This window comes from Psittacula echo (assembly GCF_963264785.1).
Source record: "Psittacula echo genome assembly, chromosome: 5".
NCBI lineage: Eukaryota > Metazoa > Chordata > Aves > Psittaciformes > Psittacidae > Psittacula > Psittacula echo.
Window position 1 is genome coordinate 32,422,210 of NC_137739.1, and position 24,674 is coordinate 32,446,883.

The 24,674-nt window shown below is 44.0% G+C and overlaps 1 protein-coding gene across 1 annotated transcript; it reads left to right on the plus strand.

The window, feature by feature from the left end:
- Positions 1-7,756: 7,756 nt before the first annotated feature.
- Positions 7,757-24,280, plus strand: LMO1 (LIM domain only 1; the record flags this gene model as incomplete). The annotated part of the gene is made up of 3 exons (XM_080618767.1): positions 7,757-7,965; positions 19,389-19,514; positions 24,175-24,280. Exons 1-3 carry the CDS (start codon positions 7,760-7,762, stop codon positions 24,278-24,280), a joined length of 438 nt encoding a protein of 145 aa, XP_080474893.1. The 5' UTR covers positions 7,757-7,759.
- Between the last annotated feature and the right edge of the window lie 394 nt (positions 24,281-24,674).

Below are 24,674 nucleotides of genomic sequence, written 5' to 3' on the forward strand. Positions count from 1 at the left end.
AAAGCTAAACAAGCATATTTTATGAGCACAGGGAAAATGTTGCTTACCAGAATGATTTATAGAAACTGTTTTGCAGCAACAATTATTATGGTTTGTGTTTAGTCCTGCTGCCATGTGTTCCTTTATAGCTACAGGTTGTCCTCTGGTAAAAGCAACTCTGTAATAGGCAGAGTCTTCAAGCCAGGTAGTGGCAGACTCAGAACTTTTGGGAAATTAAAATCTAGATTCTAACTCTAAACCTTATGTGCTGAACCAGGACCTATATTACTACAGATTCAAATGATATGAATGATTATTTTTTGATATCTTGGTTTATCTGAGCAAATGCCTTGAAAACAGAGGCTCTGCATGTGAGATTGGAGGGGGGTTTAAGCCACTCATTAAGCTTTGGGTCACTTTTAGGCAGCTGAAACTGCCAGGGGACACTAGATTCTAAAATGTGATTTCTCTAAAGCTTGTTCGGAACTGTAGGGTAAAAAAATTGCTGTGTTACTGGGAGCAAGACTATAGCATAGTTGAAATAGAAGTACTGATCAAAATGTTGTTTCTCCTGCTAACTGCCCTCTCCAACTACTTTTTTTGTCATGCTTGGGAAATCTGTTCAGTAATGATTCAGAAGACAGAATACCACAAATAAATTGCTAGAGCCACTGTAAACATCACCTGCTGTATATTGCAGCATGAAACTGAAAAATGAAAAGATTGTTGTTACCCATTGAATAATTCTGATGAATGATCTAAGTCTTGTTCATAAGCTTTTAGCTGCAAGTACTCGGTGTTCTAAATGTAACGTTTTAATTGGATATACAGATGATACGATGAGTTTCACCCTGCTGGCTGTAATTCTTCAGATGAAATTCTTGGTGAAGATGCCCGAGACAGTGTACTCTCAGTTCAGTGGAAGTGCATGGTTTAACTTGTTTCACAGGGTGTAATATTCATAGAAGGTGAGTAATAGAATACTGGGAATGCAAAGTGAGTTTCTTTTTAAGGGAATAAAATTCACTGCATCTCTTTGGCAATGACTGTCTGCATTTACTTAAATGGGTGATGCAGGACTGTAATGCTTTTAAATGATATCAGATCCTCTGATAAAAGACATAAGACTGCAGCTTATTTATTGTGATGAGACAGGAGTTAATAAGATTACTCCTACTCTTCAGTTACTTTTTCATCTTTTACAGCCAAATGCTGGGGATTTTGTTAGCAGGCAAAGGAGGTCAGTTCATTTAAAGAGTGTTGATGCTAGAAATAAACATTTTTTCCATGAAGTGGAACTCTGAAACCTATGCTCAATTTCCCAACTGCCAAAAATCCAGTCTTCACACCGGAACTGCTTCTAGCGCTGGAAAGGTGCATCCCTACAATAACCACTTACATAAATTAAAAAAATGAAGTGTAGTAATTGGGGTCTTTGGCAGAGAGGCTGCTCAAGACATGTGGTAGCTGTGTCTGAAAGGCATTGCTCAGGAAACAATTTGTGGTAGAGAATAAAAACATTATTCCGGTACTATGTTGTGCAAGGTGCCGTACAACTGCACAGGAAGCACAGTACTGGAGTGGTTGTCACAAACCTTTCAGACAGTAGGTGCATTTTGTGTGTGTGCAGTTATTTGCTTTGTTGTTGAGTAAGCTTTTACGGTGAAAGTAGCTAATCTGAGCAAAACGGTTGGGTTTTTTTTTAAAACAACAACAACAAAAAAGCAATCCCCCCAGAAAACCCCATCAAAAAACTTGCAGAGGGAAAGAGTTAAAGCCATCTGCCCGAAAGCATTGTGTAAAACATACACACAATGTTGGGGAAATAAGCCAATTATGTGTGCTTCACAGGAGGTGGGGGACTGACCTTTGTGTATAATTAGTTCTTTTATTTAAAGCAAAGATTTTGAATAGAATAACTAATTAGCTGTCATAAATGGCAAATTGAAGATTTTGGCCAGATTCCTTGGGGAGTGTGGGAGGACGTTCCTCCTCCCAGCCCGTACTGTATGCTCTGGCTCTCCTCCTCATTAGGGTTGTTTTTAGTTCTCTGCAGTGGTAATGAGGAGTGCAGTGGTGGCACTTCTCAGGGCCCCCTTAACAAGGCATGAAGTGCAGGTGGAGAAGAACCACTTTCAGCTCCTGCCGCTTTCACTCGGCACATGTGGGTAAAAGCAGGGGGCTTGGGTGGGAGAAAGGGAGGCCAAGGGAGTCCTGAAAAGTCATGGTGATATCACCTGTGTTTTGTGCTCTGGACTTGACTGTGTAAAACACAGGCAAGCTGCAAAGCCTCGAGGCATGTATCATTAGCTAGCAGTCCCGCATTACTCTTTCAGACCAATTAACCTTTAGAGTTGCATTAAAGAAATTAGGTGGTGAACTTCTATGCTTTCAGAGGGGTCCAGTAGCTCTCTTGCAGACCAGAGCACTGTGGAGCTGTATGCCATAGGACCACTGCAGATAACTGTTATTTAAAAGGTCTACCATTTATAAAAAGTTCCCAGGCTCTCTTGGAAACGAGGCTTTATGAACAGAGCCCTTAGAGGAACTGCAGTTGATTGCCATGTGAATAGAAATATCAGTAAAATGGCTTAGAAAAATGGAGAGGTGTACTTAGTGGACACTTGTGTCACAAAGCCAGCTGAATAATTTTACAGAAAGACCCTGACTGAGAAGATACAGGCTGATTAAAGCTTGTTTTTCTGACTGTGAATAGAGGTAAAGTTTAGATTACTCACTACAATAACAGCCTCTTTAGACACAGCCATAAATTTCAGTATGTCCAGAGGTGGTGTCTATAATTTTTTAATGTGCATTGAAGCTCCGAGCACTCAGAACAGGTTTTGTTTTGTATTTACCAGCAGCAAGTCTATTAAGTTGTAAAGGGCAAAGAAGGGACTGTAGGTAGCCCAAAATAGAAAGGCTTCATCTACTGCTTCTAAGAAAAGCTAGCAATATGGATGGCTAGCAACAGCAGAGGAGAGAGCAACTTGATGGTACTTTCAAAATCTGACAATCAAATAGCATTGAGTACTGTGTTCACCTCTGGGAACCCCAACATAAGAAGTACATGGACCTGCTTTAGTGGGTCCAGAGAAGGGCCACAAGGATGATCAGAGGACTGGATCACCTCTGCTATGGAGACAGGCTGACAGAGGTAGGCTTATTCAGCCTGGAGAAGACAAGGTTCTGTGGAGACCTTAGAGCAGCTTCCAGTGCCTAAAGTGGGCCTGAAAGAAATCTGGAAAGGGACTTCTTACAAGGGCATGTAGTGACAAGTCAAGGGGTAATGGCTTTGAACTGAAAAAGAGGAGATTTAGATTAGATACTAGGAAGAAAATCTTCCCTGTGCGGGTGGTGAGGCACTGGCTCAGGTTGCCCAGGGAAGCTGTGTCCGCTCCATCCCTGGCAGTGTTCAAGGCCAGGTTGGACAACGCTTTGAGCAATCTGGTCTAGTGGAAGGTGTCCCTGTCCGTGGCAGGGAGATTGGGACTGGATGATCTTTAAGGTCCCTTCCAACCCAAACCATTCTGTGATTCTGCGATTCCCCTTGTGGTCACATATTGAAACAAACGAGTGTTCAGATGTTACTTTTTCTTCTGCAACACTGTCGTGGTTTAAGCTCAGGCCGTAAATTAGAACCACGCAGTCTACTTCCCCCCCCACCTTTCTTCCCTCCACTCCTGGAGGGACGGGGAGGAGAATCAAAAGAATGCAGCCCCCACGGGTTGAGATAAGAACAGTTTAATAACTAAGGTATAACACAAATCACTGCTGCTACCACTAATAGTAATAATGATAAAGGAAATAACAAGGGAAGAGAATACAACCGCTCACCGACCGGTACCTCGCCCCCACCCCGCCGTGATCCAGCCCTTCCGGGAACTCTCAGTTCTACATCCTGGGCATGACGTGCTATGGTATGGAATACCTCTTTGGTTAGTTTGGGTCAGGTGTCCTGTCCCTGCTTCCTCCCGGCTTCCCCTCCTCCCTGGCAGAGCATGAGACTCACAAAGTCCTTGGTCAGTCTAAACATTCTGACCAGCAACCGAAAACATCGGCTTTATCAGTATTATTCCCAGGCCGAAAGTCAAAACCACAGCGCTGCACCAGCTACTAAGAAGGAGAAAAACTGACTGCTACTGCTGAACCCAGGACAAACACTACTTCTCATTTCCTAATCCTCACCCATGCAGCACACACAGAATTTGCCAGTGGTGAGCCCTTTGTTTCTTGACAGCCCTGGTTAGATGTTACGTGCCTTTGATCAAATGGAACTAGGTACCTTGGCACTTTTTTGTAAGAACTGGGGAAAAATCTACATGGAGAAACGAAGCAGCATCATCGTCTTAAGTGGGGAAATTTCCCAACAGAAAGAGATCTTTCCAGGTGGTTGCTGCCTGCAAAGCCCAGGCAGAAACCACCTGGTTGGTGTTTGCTGGAAGCAAGGCAGGAGGAGGAAAGTGGGGTTTGGTGTTTGCTGTGTCCTCTCTGTGCAAGCCTCGGTCGATGGAAAGGGTTAAGCTTCTGAGATGCTGCTCTCTTGTTGCTTGGAAATGACGTGGCAGGCGTTGAAGGAACCTTGCTGATCAAGTTTGGCAGTTTTTGAAATTTTGTTTCACGCCTTGCCTGCTGTGTCACCTCACCAGCTAATTGCAGCTGCAACTTTCTGTAGTGGCGTGTGTGCTCCATGCAGACCGGTTGGTTGGGATGTCAGAGGGAAGCCTCACAGCCCAAAATGTAATTTCAAAACACTGAACCTGACCAGCAGAGGCTGACCTTGCTCGTTATTATCTGAGTGGGAATAGCAGCTTTGAACATTATATGATCTCTGAAATGGTACCTTTTTTCATTAGAAAGCCCCCTGCTGAACACTGACCAAATACATAGCTTTTTTCCTTGGTTAAGGTACTGTTTAAAAATATATATATCTGTTCCTTTGCTAGTTATTAGAAGAAAATCAAAGTGTTACATTCCCCTTATTCATGGAAGCCTCTCATAAGACAATGGTGTGCTTGCATTCATGGGGAACTGAGATGGCTGCGGTGAGTGAGGGCTTCCAGGGCCACAGATGGAACAAGAACCACCGCTACAGCCAGCCCACAGCTGTACAGGTTAGCTTGCCACCTCGGTAGACCCTTCTGACCTGCCATCTTGCCCTTACTGATCACACCAACCTCTCCTGATGGTACAGCAAGGGTTTCATACCTAGGCAACTGCCCTTGTGCTTGACCATGCTGCTGTTACAGTGGACCCTTCACTCCAGGTGGGGGCAGCTGTAATTCTGGATGTGCACTGGTTTCAAAGGCACTCAAGGGTCTTGGGAAGTCCCATCCAGATGAAGATCTTGCATTTCTGAATCACAGGGATAATCTCAAACCCCACCTATGTGGCAGTTCTCTTGAAAGGGGGTTTAAGGTGCTCTGGTTGTCTAGAATCTGCATTTTGAAATCCACAGCTGCTTCAGATGCAGGATCCTCAAGTTACCTAGCTGAACCTTGCAAAACCATTGTATGATGACCCTCCTAGTAAGAAATCCTCTTCTGCCTTTAAGGGTACGCAGCTCACATTTAGAGAGGCTGTTTGGGGGGTGGGTAGTGACTCACTAGTGCCTAATCCTATCTTAAAGTATAATTCACACATCTAGGTCTTAGTTTTCATAGGTGTGAACTATTTTCTTTCATCACTGATGCTGGATCTCACACAGTTTGCAAATGCAAATTCATGTATTCACCCTTTCCTGCCTCTTTTTCTGCCTTTACTGCCAGAATAAGCCAGTATCTTCTCACGATGTGCTGTTTTCCTGGCATGGAGTTGGAGAGAGCACGGATTGAAGGCTTTAGGTTTTCTGAAAAAGAAATCACTCAAAAAGTGAAGCTTCTCTTTGCTCCTGAAGTGTATCTTAAAAATATTTAAATAAATAGAGTGGTTCTGTGTCCAGAACCACGGAGCTACTTCCCTTCCTCTTGTAAGAAACTGTCACCAGGATCACAGGACTTGTGCGGTCTGACCCCCAGCACCTTCAGTACATTACACTTCTGACACCTCCCTGTCTTTTCCCTCTTTCCAAACATGTGGATGTTTCTCTGTGGCTGTGTACGTAGAATTTCTCTCAGAAGCGTTATGAGTCGCATATGTGACAGTCAAACAGAGATTTAAGTTTTCACTTAATTATCGCATATTTGTTGCTGGCATCAGAAGTTTGCTTGTATTGACTTTGCAAGTGGGTTTTGAGTGTGCCACAGTAAAAGGCAGGGGGCTCTTTAAGCGTCAAGAGTTTTTGAACGTTACTTGACCTGTCTCTGTGCTGCTGAGACCACTTTGATAACAAATGGATCAATACCTCACTGTTTGTGTAGAGGTGTCTTAAGTGCTATTGTCGTCTGCTTGAAGCTCTGACAAAGCAATTATTACTGTAAGAGTGGTGGGTTTTACATGTGCCACTGTCAGGTCACCCTGACTTTTAAGGAAAGCAGCAAATGTCACTTATTACAGTGGCACTGACTTAGTCCTCTCTGGTAAGGACTGTTAATAATTCCATTATCAAGCTGCTACTTTCCAGGACAACCAACACTTCTTACAGAGATGGTGGCTTCACTTGTGCATGAGTATATAACCAGTAATACCTGCTACTACAGTGTTCCCTCTCCTCTGTATTGGTTATGCCCATGGCATGCTTGTTACAGGCCCAGCATTGTCATTTTTAGTGATTGACACTAGTAAAAATAAAAATTAAGGTTTTAGAGAAAATGGGATTCTGGCGTCTCAGTGAGTTTGTGTCTTCTTTCCTCATCTTCTGTCCCCTTCCTCCCTACAGTACACCCTTGTTAATTTTTCCACCTTGCCTGTTGATTCCATAAAATCCTTCCCTACCTCCCTCTTAAACTGAGAAGGGCAAGAGGTCTTGCAGCCGTGTAAGTGCCCACCATGGAAGGCACTATCTGCTTGGAGGAGAGGAAAAAGCTGGAGACAGCAGGAAGGTGGACACAGCAAGTCTGCTCCAGCCTAGCGACTTCAGTCCTGCCACCACATCACACCTAGTGCGTTTGCTTTGCAGTCTTAGCAGGGGTTTCCAGGGAGGAAAAAAGTGGCTTTTTACTGCCTTCTCCAGTGGTACAGGAGAAGGTATTGCTTTGTTTAAGGAGCATGGCTTCACTAGTGGTAGTGGGGCACTAGCTGGGTTATTCTAAGTGATCCTCATGGGCTTCTGCATGACATTTCTTTTAGAGCAGCCTCTGAGCTGCTCACTAAGGCCTCTATGACCCTTAGATTTCACAAAAGAGGAAGAACAGCGGCATACCACATCTTTTTATATCCACTCCTCTCCTTTCCCCATCAAACTTGATCCATCCAAGATGTTGGACTGGGGGGTATGTACAGTGATAGCCCTTCTGATCTTCGTAATTGCCTGTGGCAGGTAATTAACCACACAAGGGTACTGGTAATGAGGGAAAAAGCAAATGTTGAAATTGCAGCTAGTTTATTCTCCTGCAAGATGCTAATTAAAAAAAAAAGCATGGTGCTTTGTGTCAATCCTACCCTTAGGGAAAAAAAGGGCTGCGTTTCTGTTGCACTCCCATTTAACCTGCAACAGCATATGAAGTTTAAATTCCTTTGACTATCAGCTTCTTGCAGCGTGAACTCCTTGTAATGAAACCAGCAGCAGTGTTTGCTCACAGATCTACATATAGCTCACATAGCTACCCCAAACGCAGGCAACCTCTTCAAGCTGTTTGGATATCTTCTAAAGAAAATGCTTTGTTTGCATGCAGGTGTGCCGATGTTATCTGTACAACCCAAAGGGAAGCAGAAGGGCTGTGCTGGCTGCAACCGGAAGATCAAGGACCGGTACCTGCTGAAGGCTCTGGATAAGTATTGGCATGAAGATTGTCTAAAGTGTGCCTGCTGTGACTGTCGTCTTGGAGAGGTTGGATCAACTCTTTACACAAAAGCAAATCTCATTCTTTGCCGCAGAGATTACCTGAGGTAAATAGAGGAACGTACTGTGGGCTCTTCCCAAAGCCTCTCAGTGTGCTGCCAACTGTTTGTCTTTCTAAACCTCTACTATGAAAACACGTACTTGTGCATGGTCAACCCTGTCCAGAAGTGGCTGGAGTTTCTTCCTCTGTCTAAGCAGGCTTCTTATTTGCACTTAATGTATTTTGTAGTCAGGGAGGTTGAATCCTATTTTTAGGATAAAGGTACAAGCAGGAAGGCATGACTTAACTGTTTATTATTACGAGCCAAGAAGAACAAACCGTGCTTGTTGAAAAATTTAGGAAAACACTGTTAATTCTTCTTGCATACCTTTGATGTTACACTTCTGTATATTGACTGAGGCCTGACCAAACATTTACCTTTTCTAGTGATTGCTTTCAGATAGATTTCTAGTGCTTGTATTGAGTAAAGTTCATCCCAAGGGGCTCTTGTCTCTTCATTAAGTAAACAGAGCAAAAGACTCCAAAATTGCAGATCAACTTCAAAAATTTTTTTCTGCATGGGGAAGCCTGTAGAAACCGTCACTAACTTTGAGTTAGGACTGCCCTGTCAGTGTGTGTCTGCAATATGTAACAACACATGGCATTTTTTGCCTGGTGTGTGTGGGGTTTTGTACAAAGTACTGCGTATAAACGCAAATGGATTTTGATAAGACAGCAGGTTTAATGCGAAGCACTCCAAGTTTTGCTTTGGTTTTCCTTTGGAAGAATGTACTTTATTCCAGCTACTGTTTATGTTTTCTTTTTTTTTTTTACCTGAAGCACTGGTAGCATTTCCTATGCAACCTCAGCCAGCAGCCACGCCTGAAGCAGAACAAAACCAGCCCACTGTTTTAAGACAGGGAGGTAAAATGTCATTTAACCTTGCAGTCTCAGTGATCAGATGCTTCAAGTGTTTCAATATAAAACACATCTCTGAAAATATTTAGTAAGTATTTTCTTAGTAAACTTGAACAAACAAGTTTATCCTTGTAAAGATGAGATATTGAGCACTGAGACAAATAGAAGAAAAGTCTATTAGTGCCATGTGGGAGCTGCCACCTTGCCTTTTAGCCAGGCAGTGTACAAGAGCATCCTGCCCATGTGAGGGTTTTTGCTCCTGTTTGAGGTGAAATTCTTCAGGGCAGACATGAAATGTGTCAGCTGAAATTCTGGCAGCAGTTGCAGTCCATACCTGCTTAGGTGGGATGCATCCCCAAAACATAAGTGAGGAGGAGCTTGGATAAGGGCGGAACAATTCTGAGGGGGAACAGACAGGATAAGCAGTCTTTGGAAAGATGGAAACAATGCAGTGAGGAGTTAACTGTCTTCACTATCATGAAATAATTTCTGTACCTTGCTCAAGTCTGGGTATTTACTAATGCTACAGGTCACTTGCTGTAGAAGTATCCTTAACCCTGTCTGTGCTAAGCTGAAAACCCTGAGCTTCAGAAAGTTCTTTAACAACAGATTTCTAACTCTAAATTAGAATTCCAGTTTTTCGCTGACCCTCCTTCAGTTCAGCTGTCCTCTTTCTGTGTTGTGGACATAATTCTGACATATCAATGAGGAATATAACAGTTCTTGATCTCTTGTGAAGGATTGCATAATTTCTTTTCATTGTAGTATCACAATTGGACCATGCTAGGTACTAATCACAAGGACCCCAAAATCTCTCAGATTTTCTTGCAGGAATAGTCTTTCTCCCAGAAAGCATAAGCTGGTTTAGTTTCTGGAGTGTTTCTTTATCTTGTTTGTACCTTATTTTTTTTCTTTATTTTTATCTTGTTTGCACCCAGCTTGCCAAGCAATCCAGGTCTCTTCATCAGTCATCCTCCTCTTCATTATTTATCACTTCTCTAGACTTGTCATTTGTGCACTTGATAAACAGTGTGGTGTTTGTTTGAGTTTGATGGGGTTTTTTTTAATCTGACCTGAAAGATAGATATTCAGTGTTATTCTACATGTTACAGAGCCCTGCTAGAAATACTAATCTGGGAAGTGATTCCCATTCACATTTGCTTTTTGAGACTGAAGACCTACCCCATGTTTTGTCTGTTTAATAAGCACTGTATTGATTTTTGTTTTAGTTTCATAACAAAAATAATGGGTGGCATCAAATCAGACACTTTAAAGTGCCGAAGGAAAGCAGTATTGATGCTGTTAAACTTAGACAAAACTTTTTATTACTGCAGTTGTAGAGCATTTCTTTCCTTGATTTGTCCTGACAGTGCTGCTTTAAGGTGGAAAAGCTGGATCTGTGATCTTCTCACTGGTCTCCAGGTGGCATGACTTTCTGGGCCACACCAGAACCCTGTGCTAGAGATGGGAAAGAAGCCAGGAGTGGTAGACCTCAGAAAATGTTTGAGAAGAGAGAGCAACTCACAATATAAAACATGGAAGGCAATAGTTTGGGCTAGTGTTTGCCCATATCCATACAGCTTCTGTCACAGCAAGCAGTTAAGTGTGGTCTCTGAAACAAACCTGTTCTGTGCCTGAAAGGGGTCTTGTAGCCCCTCTGCCTCCATTTGTTGGGTTTGAATAGTCCCTGGCCCACCATGGGAGAAGTCTGTTGCTATTTGTGCAGCATGGTTAAATTGTGGAGGGAAGACTTATGTGGGCTTTACTTCAAATATTTGTTCTCTATCTGAGTTTAGTCCATTATAGCAGCTTTGTCCACTAGAAATATTTCTTACTTGTTTTTGTTGGAAAGAACAATGTAACTGTCATATCCCAGGAAATCTGACCAGGACTCAGCTAGGAAAGCATTACATTAATTCTGTAACACAGTTGTTAACTAGCATTCAGCTCCTTAGCCAGCTTTACAGCTATGGTGTTTTGTGTTCTTGCTAATAAATAAATTTAGCCTTACAGTATGCTCAGGTGGGTTCTGCTGAACTCCTGGGTTCTGTTCTCCTGATGCTAAGGAACCCTTTCAGTTTAGGAGTAAGGGCATTGCTATGCAGTCCCATATTTTATGGAAGTATAAAGCTATGTTTTTACTTTAAAACATCTTCTGTTGCCTTCTACACATAATATTTCTTTCTCAATTTTAACTATTAATTCTATTAACAGAAGTAGTTAAAGTTGCCATTACCATTTCTCTACTGATTGTTCACTCCTGTTAATTTGAATTTTTCTTCTTGGAGAATTACATATTCTCATCATTATATAATGCATTCACTTTAATAGTTTTAGAGCCCCTATCCACATCTCTTTTTTTCCTCATTAAACAACTCATGGTATTTGTTCTAGTAGTTAAATTTTAGTAGAATTCATTCCTAAAAATAAGTTTTCATACTTCACACTGTACTTGCACCAGAAAGGGAGTACTTTACCTGAAGGACAATCAAAGGTATTTATTGTTGGCCACTTCCTCTATATGCATTTGAATAAGAACAGGGTTAATATCGCACTGGTATTTAGTAGGTCAGCCATCATGTGAAAATTGAAAAGCTAGACTGATTCTGCACCCATAACTGTAAATATATGTATCTTTTTTATCTGAAGCCCAAAAGGAATATTGCTGTGTAATGACCAGGATTAAAAATTGGTGTTTCACGATATCTTTGTAGGCTGATGGTTCTTTCAATTTGGCTGTGAGCTGATTGTGTTGTTTGGGAATACGTGCTCCATTACCTGGTGAGATGTGCTTTCTCCCATCTAGCAGCCTGTAGCAGGCCTGTTGCTGCCCACAGCTCCAAAGACTTAGCCATTATCACTCAACACCAGGCTCCACTTGCCTCATCATTGGGCAGGCAGCAATAATATAGGTGCTTACCTATAGACAGAAAGGGCTCCTGGATTATTTTGGGCAGCTTAGAAATTCAGCTGAAGTTGTTGCCAATTTACAGGTCTGGGATCCTCCTTGTGCCACCCCTCCTGCAGGTCAGTGCTGTTGGGCTGCAGCCACTGCAGGGACTGCGGAGAGGGATGAACTTTTGGACGTCTATCACTGGTGTGGGGCAGAAGGCTGGGATGGGAGGGCGGCTGGCTCCTGCCCCGCTGTGCTGGTGTTGCTTTGGAGCCAGCTTTGTCTGCAGCACTGGCAGCATGGTAGGCTGCTGGCCGCATGCGCTGGTCCTCGGTGGGTTTTTAGAAGAAGTCTTTCAAATGTATTTCAGGAGCTGCTAGCAGACCATAGCCCGATCATTTGTTTCAAAAGATAAACTGTCGTCATTGCTTGTGAAGGAACATTTGTTAACCTTCACATTTCATAAAACACTTTCTTGCTCATTTTTTAATCATGAAAGATGAAATTGGATCTCGAGTTGTTATCCTTGCAGTATCACCTCAGTCTCCAGCTGTGTCTAGATGTATCTTTTGATACGTTTCTTCTGAGCAAATAGATTTACCATTTGTTTCATAATCACAGTTCCAGCATTCCTACCTCTAATTATTTTTGATAAGCAAATGCTGTTGAAGAAGCCGCTTCTGGGACTGAGCAGCTTAGCATGCAGCTTGGACAGCTCCTCGCAGCCCCCACGCAGCAATACGTGTTTGTTCCTGAGCGTAATTAAACATTCACCAAGCTCCAGTTCACAGGGACGGTTTGGGTGTTACATCAGGATTTCCCGTGAGGAGCTGACAACTTAAATTTCACTGTGAAGTGCTGATGAAGAATGTGATTTTTCCTTTTTACTCAGCATGGTGCCCTAGCACAAGCAAAGGCGAGTCAGGATCGCTATGACAGGAGCAGAACTGTCACTTCTGCATGCTTGATATGCTGATATTGGGAGGGGTTTTCATCATTTAAACTGATTAGGGCTTTAATTAGACTCCAAGGAAAACCCCAAACGTGTATTAAAAAATGATGGTGTATCAGTAAGAGAGAAGGGCTTCTTGGAGAGCCCTAATGCTGTTCACAATGGATTTCATGGAAATTCTTTTTATCCGACTTCCCGCATGTTTTGATCAGTCCTGCAACCTGAGCGCAGTGTTGGTGCCCCTGGTGGGTGGATTGATCAGCCCTGTGTACCCCATCTGAAGGACAGAGAGGTCCCGGTAGGACTGCCATCCCCTGGCACTGGCACCCCTCAGCGCTGCTTGTATCATGGAGGTTTGAACTCCACCCTTAGCAGCTCCTGTTCCAAATGAGTCACATGCCTGGTACTGGGCTTTCCAGTTGTTGGATACCAGTTTTCGCTCTGCCCCAGCAGGTTCATTCTGTTAGCCCTTCAGATGAAGTGTTCTGTGTCTGGCAGATGTGCAGGGTTTAGTTTTGGTGTGGGATATGAAAAGCAATCTTGCCCAAACACAGGCACCATGCTCTCTGGCATATGAGGATGCAGGCAAATGCCCTCCTTCTGGTGGGCTTCCCCAAGTCAGTAACAAAGGTCCTAAACCAAGCCATTATATCACAGCCGGATGTGTAAGCACAAGTCTTCAGGAACTGAGAAGTGCATGCCACAGCTAGCAGAATTCAAGTTAATCTGCCAGAGACATCACTAATATTCTTGAGTGTAGCTCTAGCCTGCGGAAGCTGGGATTCTTTTCCACCAGAGGAGAGTAGTGTGCATGCATGCACCGAGAGCATGTCCTGCTTGCTTTTCAAGGGACATGTTTGGCGTGGGCAGGAGAGGTATACATGCAGTGTAGCTGAACAAATGGTTTCTGCTCAGAGCCTAAAATGTTGCTAAATTGAAGTGCTGTTCTTGCATCACAACAGGGAGTGGCTTGCATGCTATGTAGGATACCCTCACTTCTACACTTAGTATCTATACAGATTAAGGGGGATTAATTAGATTGAAAATACAGTGTGTCTTGGCAACATTGCTGTGCTTTGTGATGTTAAAGTACAGATTATTTTTTCTTTTTGCATGTAGCTGGTCCAGGAGTTTCTCATGTCCCGTGCATTTCAGGATGAACAAGCGATGTTTGGCTTGTTCATTTCCTTTTTCTACCCTCTTTTTCCTTCTCCACAACCTCCCAGTGAAGCAGAAAGCTTGTGGGGAGTAATTCAGCCTGGCTGTGGTATACTAGCATGCCTCTGGCACTTTCAACCTTTCAGTTTTATGACTGCTGCTTTTAAAGTACCCTAAGAGGACGTGGTTGTGTAAGTGTTCAGCAGGGCCAGAGACAGCCAAGTTGGGTTTTTAGGTCAGTGGCTTCAGTTATACCTTAAGAAAGACTGGAACAGGGGAGGAAGACTTGGACTTCTCCCTCCTAAGAGTCCCAGCCCTACTGTAACTATCTACTGAAAATACGGAGGCAGAGACCAAACAAGTAAAACCAAGCTAACATTCAGATGCATTCTTCAACTGAAAACAGTTGCCCTTGAGGAACCTTGAAGTTTATTCCCAGTAATCTCTGAACTACTGTGGTCACCCGACCAGAGGGCTTTTTTGTACCGCACTGGTTCAGCTCCTCCTGCTATGCTATCCATGACTTCCAAACCCTTTGGCATGCAAGATGTAAATTCTTTGGATTGAACTTGAAGGCTTCATGGGAGGACAGCTTGACCAACTTTATTAGTATCAAAATGCGTTTTCTTTCCTTCAGCTGACATGACTTCCCACTGCAGCACTGACAAGGGATGATATCCTGGGTAGAAGGGCGCACCAGCTTATATGTGTTTACCGTGCTGAAACGCCTGTCACCTTTCTCTGAATATTACACAAAGGCTGACTACAGAGAATTTGGGAACCTCAAGTCTGAAGTTGCTTTTAAGCTTAATCTTTTTATATTTTTAAGTGATGTTCAGGCTTTCCCTGCAATTATTGGCATATTCAGTACTTTGGTCAAATCCGACTTTCAGCTCAGTGTATTTCTAATATCCACAGATGGGAAAGATAATGATTGCAAGCTGTTAAGAGCCATCCTCACTCAAAGACTAGTCGTTGGTTTGTTTCAAATAGTAGGGACAAAACCCTTTCTTTTGATGTTGGTAAGTTTCAGGTATGTAAAGCAAGTCTTGTCCTACAGCAGGTCCTGATGGAACTAGGAGATATATGCAGCAGGCATATAGGGAAGGTGTATGGGAAAATCTGTTTCATCTACTAGCTAGTGAGGATATGAGCATGAGGTTTGGTAGCTCTTCCAAAACTTGTATATCCAGATAATCTGGGTATACAAATATAGAGAGAAATATGTAGCTGTATACAATATGTACAAATGTAGAATCATAGAATCATAGAATAGTTAGGGTTGTAAAGGACCTTAAGATCATCTAGTTCCAACCCCCCCTGCCCTGGGCAGGGATACCTCCCACTAAACCATGCCACCCAAGGCTCTGTCCAACCTAGCCTTGATATTTACCTGTAGATAAGTGCCTAGTCCTTTTACAGCTCACAGTTCTTACCCTTCAGTGTTGATGAAGCCTCTTGCCTGGGGGAATTATAAGTCTCAACTCAGCTGTTTAATTTTGAACCTATCTTGTTCTTGTGCTGCTTAAAAAAATGTGGTTGACACTCCTAACCCATCCTTTCTGTACCACTCATTATTTATATGTGCTTGTCCTGGTTCCTCTTTTCTTGTCTCTTGTGAAGTCAACAGCTCCAAAATTTTCACTCCTTCTGTGGATTTTCTCCTTCTTTCTTGATTGCAAGCTGCTAGCTATTCAGGCACCAGGATAAGGAGAAAAAGAAATGGGGACTCTCTCCTTTGTAGGCAGTGACGGAAACAGATTATTGTTTCTAGTGGTGACAGAAATAGGTAACTTGGTTCTCAGTTTAGCCATCCCGCACATTTTGGTTGGAGAAGGAGAAATCTGTTGAAAGGTGCTAAACTTAATATGTTCACATGAGAAGTTTCGTACTGTTTTCCCTATAGTAAGGACCCCTAACCATTCCTTTTAAAAAAAAAAAAAAAATCTGCAGGGTGCTGTGATTTTGCTATTGTTTGAATTAACTTCAGGTGTATTCACAGAGCTGGTGAGGTCTGGGCCATCGTGCAGAAGACTACCCTTTAGCCCAGACAAGACTACATAAAAAGCATCCTTCGACAGTTGCCTCCTGCTTCCAGGAGCGCTCCCTTCTTTTCCCATTAATTCATTTGCATTCACTGCTGCTCCTGTATGCCAATTAGCTTTAATTTTTACTATACACACTGACATCAATGGCCAATGAGAACAGTGCATAGCGGGGTTTTTAGTGTGCCTATAAACTACAGAAAATTGTCCTTGGACAAACTCCTGCTTTTAGACTGGCTGACAACAATAGGCATGGTTAAGTTCAGGCTAAGAGCCATTAAACATAATTACTACCACAGGGTAAAAGTTTAATTGTGCTGAATTTTAAATCTGCATAGTCTATGCCTATTTGCAAGCTGGCTAGGTCTTCCTGTTACGTAAGGGGGAATAAATCTGTGCTTAAAAATTGTTGCCTTTTAACTTCAAAGGGAGATGAAAAAAAGGGGGTTTAAGAAGCAGCAAAACAACTCTAAACTGAAACCTTTCTGTATTTCCAGCTTCTTTTATGCCAATGGCTCCAAGCTTGTAAGTAGATGCTGAGCATCTTCTGATAGATTTTTTTTTCTAATGTGCTTCAACTTTGTGTGCGTGAATGTGAAAGAGAGTATTGCATCTGTTAGGAAGGTGTCTGGGGGACAGAATGCAGATCAGTTTGTTCTTGTGGGGTTATTTTAAATTTAACCACAGATGGGGCCCGGGGTGGAACATTTTCCTCCTGCTTCTTGTCCTCCAACAATGTTAAGCTCCCCACCAAAGAAAGTTTCAGCTCAAGTAACTTCTGCGTAAGTAGGTATCAGAGGAAGCAGGTTTTTTTTACAAGCAAACAAGAAAAGGTAACAGTCTGTGTTCATTTTGCCGTTTCTTCAGTAGACTAAAAAAGAAAATAAAATCATGTTCACTGAGCTACAAGTTGCAGCATATTTTTAGAATTATAGTGAACATACAAGGCTCTAAACCACTCCCTGAAAAGCAGATTAAAATTAGGCAGTGCTAGAGTAAGTGTGAAATGTTCATCTGTTGGAAGAGGGATGGTATGGAGGACTGCAAAACTTGATAGAAGAGAAAAAGATTAGCACGCGGACTAGCTGGAAGCTACATTTATGTAGACATTAGAAGGCAACGCGATTTCATCTGGACAGAACATAAGCTTCAGATCTTATGCAAACAGTCAAAGCTGTTTAACAATTGGTTTACCTCCAAAACCCCGGAAAGGAGACAGGTGAATACGATGCCAAATACATTTTTCATGTTTCTTAAGCTAACTGTTTAAATAGTTAAGTGAACATCTGTCCAAATTTCCCCATCATTTCCATTTAGAAAAGTCTCCTATTTGAAGGCTGAAGAAAAGCGCCTGCTTAACAATGCAAATGGTGCTGTCTGGGGCCCCTTTATTTTGTTTAATCTAGATTGAGCTCCACACTACTGTGATGCTAATGAATAATGGATATTTTATACTTGTGCATGTAGCAATGCTGGGCACAGAGCAAATCTAGGATTAACCTCCCAGTTTCGCTGCCTAACATATTGGACTCGTTTTTTTAGTTTACTGTGACTTGGGTACTCTAAAAACAGATGCCTGGTTTTATGGAAAATGGCAAAACCCTGACGAAAGCTGTCAGGTTTTGCCATGCCCAAGTGAGGTACTGTAGGAGAGGGGAGCTGCGCTGGGGGAGGAAAGGAGGGATGTCTGTATTAATGACTTGATTTGCAAGCGGGTACTGAATGAGAGCCAGGGCGTTTTGGGGTGGAGACCTGTATGCTTTTCAATGCCACATTTTTGCAGTCCAGTCTGTTGATGTTAGACAGCCAAGTACCATGCTCAGCTGCCTCTCCTGCCTGCCTGCCTGCCTGCCTGCCTGGGGGAGCAGGAGCAAGCCCAAGTCAGCTTGCAGGGAGAAATTGGTAGTGGGGCAGCCTCTTACATGGTCTGAGTTTGCTGTATAGCAAACTATAAAGCTCGGATTTTCCTCTGCCTTTCAGCCCTCATATGATGAAGTCGTGGGGGAAGAAATTCTGGTACTCCCTTTGCAATTTTTCAGTCCTGCACAAGTGTTTCCTATTTGGTTTGCATTGTTTGGCTTTCAAGACAAACGTAGTGCTGTTTCTTCATAGGAAGTCTTGAGGTTTTCCAGCCAGGCCTAATGAAAGACCACTGATATCACTTCTAATGCAAAATGATGGTAGCCTTTTTTCTATCTGAAGAGCAAGCTGACTTCAGGAGCACAGCGCTGTGGGAGGGTGGGAGAGTTGTGTGGAGGTTTCTATAACATTGCTGGGTGGTTTAATTCACAATTACTGGCCAGTAATAATTAGTATTGATTAGCTTGGCAAATTGCAGGTTTAGAAATTGGTTATAGATTTTCCTGATGCTTCTCATCTGTGTTGTGGAATCAGCCAGACCCAGTGGCTTGAAACAAACCACGAGCCCAAATCTGTCTGCAAGCAGCGACGCGTTGCATGCACAGAGCTAATGGTCAGCAGGAATCATATGTCTTGAGGCTCATCCCCCCACAAATACAATTTTTATAATCTCCTAAGCAAAGTAACTAACCACATGTGTACTGACCACAGCCTTTGGTGAAACTTGGCTTTGTTGGCCTGTTGATCCATGCCCCAGCTGCTTCATGTGGCTTTAACATTGCAGTGGCGTGCTGCCCCTGGCGTGCACAGGGGTCTGCAGAGACATCTCGGATAAGGCGCCTGGGGGAAGGATGCTGCAGTCTTGGTTGAGTCCCCCGACGGGAGCTGTAACAGCAGCAGACATCTGGGGAGACAGATAGTGAAAACCAAGATGAAAATGGCAAAGCTTCCAGTGCTGAAGGGCTGTCCTCAAGGACCGGGGAGCTGAAGTGGAACGGCTGAGCATGCTGTTCAGATCGCAGTGGAAGGGCTTAGCTGGCTCCCAGGAGGGACATGGAAGTGAGAGGAGGGGGATGCAGACATGGAGGAGGGCTTGCTCTCTGAGGTGCCTTGCAAAATGGTTGTGTACTCATTGCAAGAGAAACTGTGCTTTTTCATTGTAAACAGCAGGTAAGTGAGGCTCTTCCTGAGCTGTATGATAGCATTGCCTGCCAGGGTTGGCAAAGTTTGCAGGTCTTGTGTCTCACTGTAAGAGGCTGCCAGACTATCCCTCTGTTAGGTTTCGGCTGAGCTCAGATGGGGCAAGCACCTGTGGAGGACGATGGGTGGCTCCAAGCACCTACCCCACTGCTTGCAGAGGGGCAGATAGGTTTTGACTGAAATTTTGTGAGCCCCAAAATAGTGCTCTAAGTGTTTAATGCTTTTCTCCATTAGACAGCAAATTAGCCCTAGGCTCACAAACCAAATGAAGTTTCATCTCGACAATCAGAGCCTGCTCACCAGGCAGTTTTATCCCAAGTTCCTGCACACTGGTTGGTCAGCAAAATGGAGACTGCAACTTCTATTTATTGGTGCAATACAGTATTTGATACTGCTAATTACACTTAATTAGTCCTTCCACCATTTAATTAAAATGGCTTCTAATGATTGTGCTTCTTTGGCAGGCTCTTTGGTACCACCGGGAATTGTGCTGCCTGCAGTAAACTGATCCCTGCCTTTGAGATGGTGATGAGGGCCAGAGATAATGTTTACCATTTGGACTGCTTTGCCTGTCAGCTCTGCAACCAGCGGTAAGGACACAGTTATTATACACACAAACACAAACTAATTTATACCTTTGCCTGCAAAACAGGGGAAATGTTTGATTCATGCTACCTGTCTGGGGCTCACAGCCTGCTGGTGTGGCTCAGGCTGGTTTATTAGGCTGACCTGGGTGATGTATGTAAGTACCTGTAGCCCCTTTACTCCAAATCTCCCTGGAGCTAGTGGGAGTTGGCGGGGCGAGAGGGAGCACACAGACTGCAGATCGGGCCACAGTTGTACGCAGCACAGCTGCTGCTGAATAAAAGAGACTGCTTCAGTGTCCTTTTAGGAAATACTCTCCTTGCAAAACATAGACTATGGAGAATGGACTTCCTCTGGCAAACTGATGTTATTTTGCTTAAATTAGGTTTCTCAGAGGCTCAAAGCTGGGGATGGCAAAGAAGGAGAAAAAGAAAAGACAGGAAGGAGAAAAATAGACAAATAATTTTCAGCACTAAGAACAAATGTTCATAATTAATAGGGGATCTCAGTGGCTTAATATTTAATGGGGCTTGTGTATTTCTTCTGGGTTTTACCCAGTGGGAAATGCACATCAAGGGATACAATAAAGAGTCATTCACAAAGTTTCATTTGGGCTACCTGTAGCCAGCTGAATTTGGGAAGGCTGTGAAAAATCTTCTCAGCCCCCAGAACCAGACATGACACAGTCGCAGTCACTTCTGATGCATCCATTCATGTCCAAGACAGGTCTGAAGGTGCTTGTTGTTCTTACTGCTTGTTTAGTCAGGCTTTAGTGACTGCCCAGGGCCCAAGGACTGTGCTGGGGTATTCCAGTTCTTAACCTGTGGTTGTGTTTCCCAAAGGTGAAACTAGGAGGCAATGCTTCATCGCAGAAGCACAGAATGCTTTAGATTGGAAGGGATGTTAAAGATCATCCAGTTCCAACCCCCTTGCCATGAGCAGGAATGCCTTCCACTGGAACAGGTTGCTGAAAGTCCTGTCCAACCTGGCCTTGAACACTGCCAAGGATAGGGCAGTCACAGCTTCTCTGAGCAACCTGTGCCAGTGCCTCACCACCCTCACAGGAAAGAACTTCTTCCCACGTGAAGGAGTGAGAGAGATGACAAAACTCGTGGGAAAATGGAGAAGCCAGTAACGGAGAACCCTGTAAATACCAAGCTAAAAGCCTGACTTAAAATCTCATTGCCCACCCTAGACCAAAAGACATAGTGGAGTCTATAATGAAGCAGCCATGCACAGTGCGTGTTTGTGTGAATGCAAACCCGTGCCCTCTCTCCCACTAAACTTAAGAGACCATGCAAAGTGGGGTCTAATTCTCCTCCCATGCCCTCTGACCGTGGCTTGGTTCACTGGGATAAATGGGGCTGGAGCGGGTTGGTGCCCCGGCATGGAGGAGGAGAACCAGGCGAGCCGTTAGTAGCGGTGGTGGCTTTACTCAGACCCGTTGCGGAGGGCATTGGCGGTGTTCGCTGGCGATGGGAAGCTGCGGTTCGCGCCGGCGGTGCCCGGGCGCGGCTGTAGCGCCGGGCCGGCAGTGACATCTAGTGGCTCCGGGCCTTGGGCTCCTTCCCGCAGCCCCGCTCAAGCTTGCGGTTGCCCGCTTCTGTTTTGCCGCTCTTAAACACGCTCCCGCAACAGCCGTAGCTCCCGATCAGCAGCGTGTGACTGTCTGCAGAGCTGAAACCTTCCCTCTGCGGCATGGTCTCTCTCCACACCCCTGGAATTGCTGGTGGTTTGTGGGGTTTGTCTCCGACTCGGAAGCACATCTAGATGCTGTCAGGCTCAGCCCTTTGCCACAGCTTGCTTCAGCATGCCCATGAAGGCCAGCGGCAGGAGAGGGATGCTCCCAAACACCACGTTGATACTAGGGCTAGACCAACCCAAGTGTCCCTTGCAGAGGCAAGTCGCGGCTCTGGGCTGCACAGGCACGAGTGCTGGGTTGGCCCTGGAGTCTGTAGGATGAGTATTGGTCATCAACAGCATAGCTATTAGTGCTAGCTTCTCCCATGGAAAAGCCTAGTTCCACCTAGTTTTCGTTTTCAGGAATTTCTTTTAAATGTCACTCTTTATTACAAAGGCTCCAAAGCACCTCTTTTCCTCTCTTCCCTCTGTGATTGCTAACACTGTTACTGTGCTCAGTGCAAAGTGCCATTCTACTCTTCCTTTAAAATGACCTCCAGGCACTGTTGCCGCCTGGCTGGAAAGCACAGGTAATCCTCTGTTCTGGCAGAGGTGCACTTTGATGCACAAGGGATCTGCCCAGTTTGGGAGCAGCTGAATTTTTCTGAAGGATGGACTGAGCAGACAGCATAGAGCTATGTAGGCATTGTTATTTCGGCATGAGATTAGAAGGCTACAAACTTTTATGACTTACCCTCTTAACCTTGGATGAACAGGGCAGAATGGAAGTGCTCCTGTTACAGACAATATCAGAAGCTGAACTGATAACAGTGAGTTTAAGTAACCGTATCGTCAAAATTGCAGAGGTAGATGCCAAAACTAGTTCTTATTAGAAACACCACTTGAACCACTACCTTGTTCTCCAGCCACAAAAATATTTGATTATGAAAACCTTTCTGTAGTTCTCTTCCAGCTTATTTGTCCTTCCGTAGCTAGACTCTGTGTAGAGGGTTAAATATCAGAGCAAAATCTCTTAATATTTTTACCACGTGTGAGGTGTCTTCATTAGCTTCATTCTCCAAAACATCAGGTTTGCAGCAAGTCCTACAACATTATTCAGCCTGCCATGCTTTAAACTTTTATGAAGTCAATGTTGCTTATTACAATACTGAATAAAGGTTTGTCACTGCTGTAACTGGCTAATAGGATGGTATTACGAGGGTTGCAGGAAATCCAGCTGCTTGCGTTGCCATTATCTAAAATGTAGTTTAGCTCAGAAGAAAATTCACCCTGTAGAAATGGCAGGGTGCGTTTTAGTTCCAATGTGCTCATATACACGCAGACACCCCCCAACTCCCTAGTTCTCCAGCTCTTCTTTGGGCTCCTTTAGACTCAAGCTGGGTTTGGCAAGAGGCAGCTCTCGATGATGCTGGTGGCAAGAGTAATGTTTGCATTTCTCTTCCTAGAGATTTGTATTGTACTTAAAGTAGATATAAGTAGCAAAAGGCAAGCATCTGTGTTTACATATTTATAGTGAGTAAACCTGCTGGTGGGGAAGGTGGTGTTAAGGAGAGTGTGCAGCACAGTTTTCAGTATAAAAGCTCTTAATTTAAATTGAGATGAATTTTTTAGCTTTTTGAATATACAAAAAAGGTTGGGTTTCAGAACTACTGCAGCATGTGCCACAGAGGGAAGATGATGGACAGCCTCCAGTGAAATCATAGAAACTGAGAACCAATGCCCAGTTCTCTCTGTACCGACACGGCAGATTATTTGCAGATGTCTGGCTGGAGAAAACTTGTGCCCATATTGGACCTATAAAGAAGCTGTAAAATGACCAGTCCTGTTGTTGTAGCAGAAAATACTCTGTTTTATGGAGATGCTCTGCCTAAAGCTGCCCAAGTTACAAATCTAGAAAGCATTTTAGACAAGGAGTAGGCAAGGTCCCTGCCAAACCTCTGCCAGGGAGCAGAGAGACCTTCTGCTAGGGTCTGCTAAGTCTCCTGAGGATGGGGTCATCTCCACTGATCTTTCTTCAAAGCCCAGTCAATATTCGTCCTTACCAGAGGCTGGTACCTACCTGTTCCCCTCCATTCAGAGCTGCCTTTTGGTGTGGTGGCTGGGGTGCCTCTCTGCTTTAGGGACCTGGGCTGAGTGAAGATTCAGTGCTTGGAGCAGGGAGACACAGCCTTGTGCTCTGGTTTGTCATTGCCCCACTAGTGAGACTGATAGAAAAAAGACCCTGAATTGGGTGCAAAGAGCATTATTTGTTCTCTTAAGAGATAAAGATTAGTTTCTGATTCTTGAGCAAGCAGGAAGGGCAGAAAAAAACTATTGGCTGTCAATTCACACCTCTCAGATCTTATATCTGGAACTTTTTTGACCTTAATGGTCAAATAAAATTGTTAAATATCACAAGCTTCTCTGTCAACTTCAAGACAAACAGAACAATTTACATGGTATATAGAGAGCAGTGCCCTTCGCTCAATGAAGATAAAGGTTAGGAGTCCAGCCACCGGGAAATTTCTATTTATTGTTCAGCACTGTACACAAGGGGGTGAGGAAGGACTTAATAGCCAGTCCTTGCCTGGAAATTAGTGTAAATACTGCCTCACCTGAGGGAACCGTGGAAATGTGGATACCAGCAAAAAACTTCAAATAGCCTCTGTGTAATATTGCCCGTTTGATTTCCTGGTGTAGAGCTGACACCTCTCTTCTGCAGGGACAAATCCCTTAACTGTTCCTGGTCTCCTCCCGCTGTTGGCACAGGACCTGTCAGAGACCTGCTACCCGAGCTGCTTTGTACAACCATGGCCTGGCAGCCAAGCACCACAGTGCCAGGAAAAGTGACAGCAAAACCCCAGAGCATGTGTAGGGAAGGAGAGAAGGGGGGGAAACGTCACGCTTTCTCAGGGTTCGGCACCACTGGCAGAGCTGGAAATCAGACACTGGTCCCCAGAGTCACCTTCAGACCCAAATGGCCTCAAAGTCCCCTGTTCTAAGCTCTGTTCACACTTACACCCGTTAACTCTTTTTCTCTTCCAGATTCTGTGTGGGAGACAAATTCTTCCTGAAGAACAACATGATCTTGTGTCAGATGGACTATGAGGAAGGGCAGCTGAACGGGAGCTTCGAGTCCCAGGTTCAATAACAAACCCTGCTTGGCGGAAGCACTGTGGGATGGGCGCTCGGCCGCCTGTCAGCTTGCCTGCAATATTTTTTTAATTCTCGGTCCAGAGAGGACTATATACATTGTAGTACTTCCCCCCAACACAAAGCAGTTACAATTTTAGATGTACAGTTGTGCCTGCTTAGCTGAGCACTGCATTGCCTGTATGTTTGTGAGTTTCCGGGGTCTGGGGGAGGGCTCTGTACAGTCTGTTTTCTGTATATAAACTGGAACATTTATTTTATGAAAAACGTAATGCAATTTTATTACTGGTGTGAATTAAAAATTATGAATGTTTCCTGGTCATCTTAGCTGTGGTTTGTTCCCCGTGTGGTGAAAGCCTGTATTTCATGTGCTTAATGTTGAGCAGACTATT